The following is a 12862-nucleotide window of genomic DNA, read 5'->3' as shown; positions in this document are numbered from 1 at the left end:
TGAGATTTGTGTATGCACAAGGAGTCTGACAACAGCCGGTATGATCAGATCTCACCATCATCGAGTCCGTCTGTGATTACATGAAGAAACAGAAGAAACTGAGACAGACTAAATCCAGAAGAACTGCGGGAACGTCTCCGAGATGCTTGAAGAAACCTTCCTGCAAAGCTACAGTACTGTGAAAAGTACGGGCACTTGTGTTAAAATGCTGTAAAGTGAGAATGCTTTCAAAATGCATTTATATATGATTTAACTTCTATTAACTAATTTAAATCAATATATGGTGTAACGACCCTTTGCGTTTAAAACGGCTTTTGTCCAGCTACACTTGCTCATAGTTTTTCAGGTAGCTTTGCAGGAAGGTTTCTTCAAGCGTCTCGGAGACGTTCCCGCAGTTCTTCTGGATTTAGTCTGTCTCAGTTTTTTATGTTTCTTCATGTAATCACAGACGGACTCGATGATGGTGAGATCAGATCATACCGGCTGTCGTCAGACTCCCTGTGCATACACAAATCTCACTGGATTATTACAATTAATGGCAAAAAGAATGTTTGGAAATGTAAACTGATATTTCCTACTGACACACTACAGCAAAAGATATAAATAACTGACTTAAAACCATTGTTTTTTTTGTGTGTGTGGAGGGGGGGGGGGGGGGGGGGGGGATTAACAAGCCTAAGACTTTTGCACAGTGCTGTATGTGTGCGAGTGAATGTGTGTGTGTGAGATGGCATGCGATGGCTGGTCAGAAAGCAACATGTAGTCTGACATGTTTCTTGTCTACGACACGACAAGATTTTAGGAGTCAAAATCGCGTAATCTGACACGGTGACTATCGTAACAGACAAAAAAAATCATGTAATCTGAACCAGGCATAAGCTGGAGTTCAGCGATTTCCATTTAAGATTTTCTTTCTCCATTTGAGGTGTTCTTTCACGACCCTGCTGTCTGCTGCAACTAAACCTGCGATCAACCTTCTCAGTGATGGACTGTAATAAATCCAAACATGGACCTCACCTTTATTTTCCATTGCCGTTGCTGAATAAATGCACTTCCGCAACCTCTGTGTGACAATAAGGAATTTCACCTTTTCGAGCAGAAGTTAAATCTGGCAGTTAAACAGGGTTTGTATCAGTGATCGGTGGTACAATGGGAGTGTAAATGAAACCATTATCCTGAGGACCAGAGCTAACAACAGACACTTCCTCTGATGGGGGACTGACTCGTACGTCACAACTCTCACTAGCATTTCAACAGCGAAACGCAAACGAAACATGAAGGACAGCAGAGAAGCTTCATTTCTTCAGTGTCTGACATCCCAGCATCTCCAACTCCAACAGCAAATCATTTCAATGGTCTTTAATCAGTGTCTCATGGAGGTATAACGCACCGCATCGAGGCGTCATTAAAAAATGAGTAAGAAAATAAGCAACCAAACAAACCTGACCTAAAACACTAAAAGGAAGCACTTAATGTCTAATTAAATGACTCAAGTCAGCAGTTACATCTCAGCGTTTACATGCATTTTAGAAGTGCACTCTTACGCTGAACAGCACTGGCTTTATGAAGCAGAACAAATGTTGTGGCATCTACAAACTGATAATCAGTTATCCCGTGCCATCATTATATTCCCCCGAAGACAATCGCGTGTGTTCCAGCAAGTGTTGTTTAAGTCACTTTGGCAACAATGGCATGAGCTAATTAAGAAAACCACATCTTTAATGGCGTTTCCCTGAAAATCCTGACAGGTCTTTGTGAACAAGGCAGAGAGCAATTGAATGGACTCTGGGCACAGTGAATCGTTCTTCAGAGAGAGAAACTGAGTGTGTGTGTGTGTGTGTGTGTGTATAATTAGCCTCCCTCCCCTCCTCCTTCAGCAGTCAATCTTTCAAAGCTTGTTTTTCTTCTGAGGAGACCCACCCTGTTGTTCTCTCTTCATCTGAATTCTTTACAGGAAACCCAGCGCGCCATCACAGGGGTTTAAGAGGGTGGGCGACTCTTAAACTCTAGGAGGAGAGAGGTTTGGGGAAGGAGGAGGGTGAGTTTACCCTAGTTTAACGAGGGAGAATCACTTTTGACAAGTTGAAGGACAGATTCATTTATAGGGTCACCAACAAACCCTTAACGCAATGGCATTTAAAGGAATAGTTCAATTACTCGTATTCATGTTTTTCCAAACCTGTATGACTTTCGTTTCTCAAGAGGAAAACAAAAAGAGATATTTTGATGAAGGTTCACGCTGATATTTTCCATACAATAGAGGCTTAAGGTGACCTGTCAAACTCTCCAAATGATTAAAAAAGGAATCATATAAGTGGCCAATATTATTTGTGCTTAAGTAAATTTATGCCATATGACGGCTTTCTATGAGGATCAGATTTGCAATCAAATACGGTGCATTAAGATGCATCAAGCCAGGTTTAATGGCAATGACGATAGTTTGACGTTTGACTGAGATCAACTTGATGTCTCAATATATCTTTGGATGCATGCTATTTTCAGCTAACTTTAATTTAGGTCTGTGTTACAAAAATTTCATATGACTTAACCCTTGTGCATTGTTCAAATTCACTACCCTTTCGTTATGTTCGTGGCTGAAAACAGCCACTACTTTAAACTGCTGTAAAAATGTATCAGATAAATATTTTTGTCAATTTTTTTTTGCATAAATCTATTAATCAACCTCAGTCCTGATCAAAACTACTAAATGTTAAAAAAAAAAATCAGGATTTTAACTCTTTAATTGCCAAGGTCATAAATTATGTCACTGATTTGGGGGAAAAAAAACACACAAAATGACTTATTTTCAATATAAAATGTGATTGTGGACTGGATTTTTTTTTTTACCTTTTATCACAGTCTTGGACATGTCAAAGATTAGAAACAACATTGGTTTTGATGCATTGTTAGTTTTTGTGCAGCATCAGATTTTAACTTTTTCTCCTTCATTTACTGTTCGTGGCTGTTTTTGCCCCATTGACTTCCATTATAACCACATTTTTTGATTGCAAAGCCGTGACACCATATAATCATGCATTTTTGATTGTTGGTGGTTTTCCCTGTTGGGAAGAGGTAAAATTTGTCATTTTTACTGTTGATAACCAGGTGGCACCATTAACCCTTTAGATAGGCCCGTGCAAAAAAAAAAAAAAAAAAAGCTTAGTTTCTGGCTTTTACATGGAGTTATATGGAGTATAATAGCATATTAAAGTGTGTTCTTTTTCTCATTTCTTGTAGCTTGATGAAATCCATCCACATTAATGTTGACTGCAAAAATATATAAATAGAAAATAAGCTACTTTTTGTTGTTTTTGGAGCTTAATGGTATCGGTCCACATTCAAAATAAAATAAAAAATAAAATAAGGTACTTTTATTTCACATTTTTGGAACTTGATATCCATTCACATTCTCTCTGAGTAAAAAAAAAAAAAAAAGAAGAGATTATAAGGTATTTTGTTGTTTTTGGAGCTTTATGGTATCTGTCCAAATTCAAAATAAAAACAAAATGGTAAATGGTTATTTTTTAGGAACTCAATGGCATCCACATTCACTTTCATTGTGTACAAAGTAAGTGTGAACATTCTTTAGAACATCTTTTGTGTTCCATGAATAATAAAAAACATACAGGTTTGGAAAGACTTATTAAATAATGACAATTTCCATTCATGGGTGAACTATTGCTTTGCTCTGTGCGACTCAGATTAATGAAAGTTGCTTAACTGTTTCTGTTTCTGAGATGACATCAGTTATCAGGATAGCTGGGGGAGGATTTAAACATTAATTTGCATGTATTTGAGCATCCATACATGCAATTGATCCAAATAATTTCTGTCTGCAGCCCTTTGTGAAGCCTTTAAAGATTCTCTGAGTCAGTTTATGGTCACCTGTCCTTGAAAAGGAAGAAGGAAGATTTCAGAAGCAGCAACAGGCTTCTCAAATACCCCTGGCCACTGCCACTTGAAAGGAGAAGTGTGAAAGAGAGGAAGAGAGGGGCTGGTAATCCCGCCTCAGACTTTTGTTTGAAATGGAGACCCAATCCAAACACAGGGCACTGTGTGGAGGGGTTTATGGGAGAAAGCCGAGAAGCCATGAAAAGACACTTCCTCTCGGCAGGAGGAAGAAAAATAAAATGTGCAGCTTTAGCGTGTCAAAAGCGAGGGAGGGACGAGGAGGCCAGGAAAGAGTGATGAGATGGAGGGAAGATTCTCTCTGCAGGGGGAGAAAACCACATTCAGGAAACACACACACACACACACACACACACACACACTGGTACACACATATTTGCAGTGGATATCAGGGTTGCTTGGGGGACATCGGGGGACTCGAGTGTGAGAGAGACTATAAGTCTGAAAAGGAGACCAAATACTCTTTATACCCAACTTGACTTTAAATGCTGTTAACTGCTTCAAAGAGAACAACAATAAAATTAGCACTTAATAATGTCACTCAATAATAAATCATTAAAGTCAACATGAAATTAGTACTGACCCCATTTACTTTCTTAATGTCTTAACGTTATTGATCAGCACACATTATTGTAAAGGAAAAAGGGTTTGGTTATCTTTAAACAAAACAATAAAACTGAATAAAATGGAAATATAAAAACAAATATTATTGATATATTAAACATCAATACATTTAATTATAAATATTTTATAATTATCAACATATTTCACTTAATTTATATGTATTTATTTACATTATATATAAATATCATGTAAATTAATTAATAAAAAACCAAACAAATAGAAAATCAATTAATTAATTAATTATTGTAATTAATTAATGATTTACTGACATAACCAAAGCTACACAGGAGGACAAATTAAATTAATCAAATTAATATAAATATATTTCATTATAAATACTTTTGAAATATACCAATAAACATTTAAATATAATATCATAATAACATATGAATAAAATACTTAAATTGTGTGATTCTATGTGTGTGTATATATATATATATTTAATTTTTTTATACACACACACAATTAGTCACATTAACATGAAGTTCAGTGAGTGAATTCGCTTTTATTTTTCCTTTAATATACACAATTAAAACCCTAAACATATATGGTGTATATGGAGTGAGGTATCTTTTACAAGAGCTTTTCTAGCATCACCTGACCCTAATGATCACAGAAACGTGAAAATGATTCCTGTAGGCTGGCCCAGAGAATCAGGAACACATGAATGCACTCCAATACGGAGGAAGAAACAACAGGGCAATTACTCAACCCAGACTAAACAGCACACAGGGATTTATGAGAAGGGTCCCTATGTAGCGCACACTCGAGGGGAGGCGTCTCTCCGGGAAGGCCAGAAAGCAATTGGACATGCAAGTGAAATGACGAGGGCGTGGAGGAAGGTGAATGCCTTCTTCAACTAACGACCAATCAGAGCGCAGGACCAGGAAGTGAATGGGTTCATGGAGGTAAGTGGGGCTCAGAGGAAGGGGGCTCGCCGGCACACACAAACACAAAACAACCCCCTGAAACTCTCAAAAGACACATCAAACAGAGGGGAGGGCAGAGCCGAACAGCAGGGATGGAGTGTTTGTAAAGAACAGAGAGAGAGAGAGAGAGAGAGAGGCAGGAAGAGAGAAAGAAACAGAGGGGGAGTGTTTGCAATGAGACAGTGTCAGTGTGTAGTTCACTTTTATCAATGACGCTTCATGTACTAAACACTTAACAGGCACAACACAGATTCACAAACAAAGAGCTTTAAGGTTTCTACCATGCGAGTCTAGCTCTTCTTCAAACATATTCTGTATAAAATATGCTAAAGATTGTCTGCGAAATGTTTTCAATCCTCAAACTGAGTGTACAAACTACTTTTTTTTGTGTGTATTAAGGAATGAATACTTTTATTCAGCAAGGATGCATTCAATTGATCAGAATTGACAGTATGTTTTCTGTTCATCGAAGATCCTGAAAAAATGTATGACAGGTTCCACAATGGTTTTCAACACTGATAATACTGTTTCTTGAGCAGCAAATCATCATATTAGAATGATTTCTGATGGATCATGTGACGCTGAAGACTGGAGTGATGATGCTTTGATCACAGGAATATATTCAAGTAGAAAACAAATAATATTTGACAATATTACTGTTTTTACTGTGTTTTTGATCAAATAAATGCAGCCTTGGTGAGCAAAAGAGACTTCTATCTACAGACAGCAAAATTAATAATCATAATAATAATCGTTAACATATAAGTTCAGTCAAGTTAATTATAAATTAGTCTGTGTTGTGAAGCTAAAATAGTGCAAAACATCACTTTTTTGGTAATAGATCTTTCAATTTCTTTGTCGATTTTCATTAGTGATTATGGATTTTTATAAGAAAAAAGATTAGCAATAAAAAAACGAAACAAAAACCACACGCATCCAATCATCTGACCACTGTAAAATGTTCAAAAATAAAGATATTCTTTATCTTGAATACATTTTCTGCAGCAGGCTATGATAGCACAAACAATACTCTGAAAAATGCGCCACAAGAAAGCAAAACATATTTTCATAGCTAGAAGGGAAAATGAAAATGTGCGACAGCAAAAGCAATTCATGATGTCAAACATTTATCATTCCAGTATTTTAAGTCATAAAAGGCAACCCGCCTGTTACATGTGCTGATGTATTTATAATTACGGTCGATTCGTGAAACTGAATTCAAATAGAAATAGATAGGATAGAAATGCTGTAAATTGCACTATTGCTACAAAAAATTAAATACTGAGAAGAAAAATGTTGTTATTATTTTTGTATATAGTTCTTTTCAAACACTATAAGCCATCAAACATCATTCTGTTTTCTAATCAACCTGTCAGGGATCTGTTACTCTGACTGAGGACGGGCTTGAGCTGTCAATCAAACACTCTCTCTCTCACCTGATTGGCTAATAAAACTTTGGCTTGCAAAAAGAGCATCATTCTTCAAATCAAACGTAATAAAACACGAAGATCAAGAAACTCATCCCCATCCATAACAGAGGTCAAAAAACAGAGAGTGAAAATACGATGAGAAGGTCCTGCAAACAGAGAAGAGAGAGAGGACAGGTGGGAAAGAGAGGAAGGATTGACGGCGTGTAAGAGGGGAAAGAGGTTAGTGAAGTGATTCATTTGTATTAGTGCCACTGCCCCGTGGCGAAGACGCAACGGCAAATTATTTCTGAAACAAACTGGAGGATCATCAGAGCTATTACCTGCTCTGGCCGGAGGGCATCGTCTGAGTGTGTGTGTGTGTGTGATAGAAACTGTGAAGACACACAATCGTTATCTCTTTCAGTCTGGCCTCAAAAGAGCAAAAAAGAAGAAAATAAAGAGAGGAAAATAAAGAGGGACTATATATCTATCTTATATTATATATAAATAGACACAAATCAGTGTCATTTTAGTATCAAAAAAAAAGTTTGAATACATTTTTAATTCAGTTTAAGTGAAACTAATTGAAAATTAGAAATGTTGCCTAATAGCTATAGTACCATATTAAAAAATATTTCAGTTAACATTGATTTAATTTCAAGCAATGAGAGTTTATTTATGGTTTTAGTTATAGTTGACTATAATAACTCGGATACAGATACAAATATAGACGCATATTTCGCATTTAATTAGTTTGTTGATGAACCCCCAGATCATAATACGTAGTTTAAACGGAGTTGTAAAAGCAATAATATGACGTAAGCGACGCGAGCGATTCAAATCAAAGCCGTACACGTGTGTGAATCGTCAGCGTCCCGTCTAACCAACAGCTGAAAGAATTCTCTCAGTCTTGTGGCACACGGGTGCCAGGCAATTAGAGTCGACACGAAAACACACACAACTGCCAATTTCTAATTTAAGCCCAAACAGCCTCGGATGAGCCAACCTCTGCAGCGCCGCTCTCTCCACACCGCAAGATTGATGGCCACGCAAGAATTCGTGACAAAACTGAGCAAATCTATCATAAATCTATCAATCTGGTTAACGGATTACCTACAGAGCTCCATGATTGATTGACGCTGCTCAATAATTAAAACAATATTTATAATTAAAACGGCTGGAAACACATCAGCAGGTGAGAGACGCATTGAGATTCCATGCGTGTCAAATCTTAGTTTAGTTAAACAGGAAATTAAAATTGGCTGTTTTAACTTCACACAGGGAGAAAATGTAATAATGCTTGAGATTTTATGCTAAAATACAGGGCAAAATCAGGGAATTGAAGAAATATGACTTACTGAATTTAACTGAATTTATCCTACTTGGGTTCACAAAACAACAGTACTGTAATAAAAATAGAATAAACTAGTAAAATAAATACTAAATATGAATAAGTAAAATACTGCACTAATAAGTAAAACAAAAATCTACAACTTTTAACCTTCATGAGAGCTTAGACAGCATTAATAACAAACACTTTGCGTGCTGAATGAACAAAAAATGAAAAAATACATTTAAACAAAATCTCTGACTACATTTTTTATAATGATAATGAAGTACTTAAGCAGAATAAATAAAAAATGTATAAATATATAAATATTTAAACAATATAAATAATGATTATGAGCGACTGGACAGCATAAAAAAAAAAAAAGATAAATAAAAGCTTAAGATGCCAAACTTTACAGCGATCTAGAATAGTCTAAATCAACTTGTTAGTTCTATTACTAAGTAGCAATACAACCTAGCTAATAATAGTAAAAATCTGCTTATTTCATTAAGACTGCGGAGGGATATTTGGCTGCCTTTCATCCTGATCCCACAGTGTAAGACTTTTTCACATTTGACTATTTGTGTTTAGCTCATGGGAAAGTGTGTACGCAAGTAATCCAGAGCCCATTACAGCCGCGCATGGCTTGTGTTATGGGGTTTAAATTAGTCATCAGGGCTGTAAATGAGCTCGGAGAACACTGAGACTTGTCACCCTCACTCGGATGTTAGTTTTCACCTCCGTGATGAGAGTTAAATCAATCCTGCCTGACTGCACCACAGTAAAACGAGCCCGATTACTCATCTCACTGATGTCAAACGACATTTTGATGATACATATATAATTGACCGTCCAAATGACCCATTCATACCAATGAGTGAATGACCAACATGAACCAAAAAAACAAGCGCTGAGACTGTGACTCAGGAAATCTGAGACGTATATATATATATATATATATATATATATATATACACATACACATATATATACACTGTATATATATATATATATATATATATATATAATGTGTGTGCGTGCGTGTGTGTATGTATGCATGTATATATATACATATATACATACATACATACATATACATACACACATATATGACGAAAAAAAAAAATTAAACAAATGCAACCTGATGATTCCATATTGAACAAATGTGCACTCTAAATACACACCATGTTTCACCCATTACTCTTTGGCTAAGGAAAATCAGTTATGACGGTAATGAGATTTTCAGTTTTTGTCCAAGCGGGTGAGAGAATGAGTGAGCGAGCGAGAGAACGGGAGAAATGGAGGATGCCGTGAACCATCAGATTCTCCTGACAATGAAAAACATTCCCTCCTCCGGCAGTGAGCCCGTCCTGACGACTGAAGTGTGAGGGGGGATATCAGCATCAATAATCTTTCATCAAGTCAAAAGCACTCGGCTGCAGCCCGCCAACCACTCAATAGATAACTGTGAGCCATCACTCGCCGCTGAGTGAGAGAAAAGAACGGAGAGAGAGAGACAGACAGAGACAGAAAGCTGAAGCACCCCAGGTGGGGAGTAGATCGAAAGGGCTATCTTCCTTTACATGCTATCTGCGCCGCGCACACTTTTGTAGGGCAGTTGTTACATCTTTGTTCACGCTCTCCACTGAGGGAAATCCTGATGCTGTCTTGCACACTATGAAGCAGCAGGTCACTTCACTGTCTTGTAAACAGATATTATAGCAGGTATACAAAGTATATAAACATTTAAGTCAGTCGATAGATATTTATAGATAGAAAAATTGATATTTTTGCAAATGCAATCCAATTTTTTTTTGTTGATCGTCATTACATGATCATAAAAAACACATAAAAACATAAAAAACTAGGGATGCACAATAACATATATGGTTACACTTTATTTTAAGGTGTCATTGTTACAGTGTAATTATATATTTAAGTACCGAGTAATAGTAATTAACTACATGTACTTACTATAGGGCTAGGGTAGGATTAGGATTTGGTTGAGGGTTAGATGCATGTAATTATGCATAATTAACTGTTATTACTATGGTAAGTACATGTAACATATGTAACAAGGACATGTTACCATATATATATTTATATAATCTCTGTTAAATATCTTTTTAGATGCTAGTTCTAAAGGAATTAATTCATTTGTATTGCCATATCATCATCATCATCAAATTTTGTTTTGTTTTTTTGGTCATCTGATTGGTTATTGGCTATAGCATAAAAGCAAACAGGATTTTGATAACCCGAGTGGTGCTGGTGTTCAAGGCGAAAATCCCCAGTCCAATCACTTAGAAAAGTAATAGCACATCTCTCCTCATCAAGCCACATACTTTTAGGCATCATTCATGTCCGTAACACAAACATGCATGACAAATTATGCGCTGTAAACTTAAAAAAAAAATAGCATCCAATAGCATCTCTCAACCTGATCAAACAGATAAAGGCATATGATCCAGTTCAGCAGCTAATGCTTTAGCATTAAAATCAGTCGTCCATTATGATGCATTAGAGCAGGCGGGCAGGCCAGGTGGTGTCAAGGTGTCTGACTGGATTCATACCCTCAGGAGTGACTGATACACCCCCCCTGAGTGATGGATAGCTGTCAGAGCCATTGAGAGCTCTCAATTCAGCCCCAAGGGGAGTGCTTTGGGACTGTAATAGTGTCCTTAATTGCCACCAAAAACACTCTTTTCTCCAGGTCATTAGACAGATTGGGAACGTTAGAGCGCGTGTCAGGCTTAAAGGGGGGAAACACCTCGAGACATGGCCTGGGACCAGAGCAGGTGAGCAGCTTCAGACAATGGTCTATGGACCCTATTATCTCCTGAAGCATCTCATCTTCTTCAAACAGCACTAATGGACCGATGATTGGGTGAACACTTTGACACAATTCAGTCATTGATCATATAACTGACACTGGATGCAAGGCTTACTTGAATATGCTTCCACACCCTGAACAAAGAGTCCATTGTAACCTCTTCCCTTCCAATACTACACTTCACTTTCTTTAATACTTAAAGCTGCCTTGTTTAATGTCAAACGATGCAAAACAAAACTTTCTTAGAACGTTTAATTCATTTAACTTTCATGTAACTTGAAGTCCAACTCCAAACATTATTAAAATCGACCAGACGAGCTGCCATTTGGTATTAGTCTATGCAAACTAGTGTGTACGCAATTATTTATTTAGTATTAAGTCAATAGTTATGGTTTCAGTTGAGTTTCAAGATTAAGTGTTTTATTGAAAAAACAATTTGTGAAAAAGTGTTTTGTAAAGAACAAAATAAGGTACCAAAATAAAACCTGTGATTTTACAAAAGCTCCAGGTTTGCTGTGCATCTTTGTATTGCTGGACAATGAGGCCAACATTGTATTTAATAATAATGATAAAAATTTCATCTTTAAACGTTAAACCACCTTTTTTTGGGTTGAAAACCACAGGAAGCCCTTAAAGCTTCTTTTTTTGAAACACTTCTCATTACAAGTTCGGGAAGATGTTTGTGAATCAAAAGGAAAGTTGCTAGCAAACTGGATGGAAACCTGGCTAATAACGCAACAATAAAAATAATTTGACAGTTAACAAACTTTATAATCTATTATAATCAGAGTTGTCGCTTGAATTCATGGTGCCTGGGACAAAAGAATCTGGTCATGAGCATTTGTTGACTTCCAGCTAATGCTTCGGACAGGGAACCCACCTGGTGCTGTCTACCCCGGGTTTGGTGTACTCCTCCACACAGCCCTCCCATACGCTGTTGGCCATGGCGTTCCCGATGGCAGTCATCACCATGCTGAGCTCCACCGGCCAGTCGTCCAGGTCCAGAGACCGCACACGGGACAGATGTGTACCCAGGTTCCTGTGCATCCCGGAGCACTCGATACAGATCAGAGCGCCGAGGTTCAGACTAGCCCAGTCTGGATCTGAGGGTCAGAGACAATTACATTTCAGTGTGCCATAGCAAATCGGCATTGGACACATTTCAAGGTCGGATATGGGTCATTTTCAGCAATGACTATGCCAACCTTTAAGGAATAGTTGACCAAACAATGAATATTTCCTGAGTATTTACTCACCCCAAGGCCATCCAAGATGTATATGACTTTCTTTACTGAGCTGAAGAGAAATTAAGGTTTTTGAGGAAAACATTCCAGGATTTTCTCTATCTAATGGAAGTGAATGGTGTACAATGTAGACCAAAAAAAAACCGTTTTCCTCCAAAACCTAAATTTCTCGTCAGCTGTAAAAAAGAAAGAAAAACACATCTTGGGGAGAATAAATAATCAGGAAATGTTCATTTTTGAGTGAACTACTCCATATCCCAGACTGGGATTTTGTACAAATGTGGGTGAAACTATCCAAAACAAAACAAAAATTATTAAAATTATTTTTATTTTTTAATATTTTAATGTAGTTTATCACATTATGGCAAATATCTAATGAAATGAGACTAGCTTCACGTTCAGAAATGGGTGCCGTCACAAAGTCTCACTCACTGGGGGCGTCACAGTCTGCACAGAAGCTGTTTCCCCTCACGTTCCTGATGGACTGGATGGTCAATGCATCACTCTGGCTTCCTAATCGAGACTACGTGCCATAACAATTCAGATATTACAATGTGGAGAGAGCAGAGGGGTTTTGTTTGAGT

At 37.1% G+C, this 12862-nt stretch overlaps 1 protein-coding gene across 2 annotated transcripts in view; it reads right to left on the bottom strand.

The window, feature by feature from the left end:
• agap3 (ArfGAP with GTPase domain, ankyrin repeat and PH domain 3) overlaps window positions 1-12862 on the bottom strand; it is a 168129-nt gene that overhangs the window by 6068 nt on the left and 149199 nt on the right. For both annotated transcript variants that reach the window (XM_084399593.1, XM_084399592.1), the window contains exons 15-16: window positions 12711-12801; window positions 11915-12137 (exon numbers count right to left, since the gene is read on the bottom strand). In XM_084399593.1, the coding sequence (XP_084255719.1) occupies window positions 11915-12137; window positions 12711-12801 (314 nt within the window). The remainder of the gene's footprint in view (window positions 1-11914; window positions 12138-12710; window positions 12802-12862) is intronic.

This window comes from Rutilus rutilus (assembly GCF_951802725.1).
Source record: "Rutilus rutilus genome assembly, chromosome: 24".
NCBI lineage: Eukaryota > Metazoa > Chordata > Actinopteri > Cypriniformes > Leuciscidae > Rutilus > Rutilus rutilus.
Note: the sequence above shows the minus strand (reverse complement) of the source record. Positions and strands in the feature narration are given on the sequence as shown.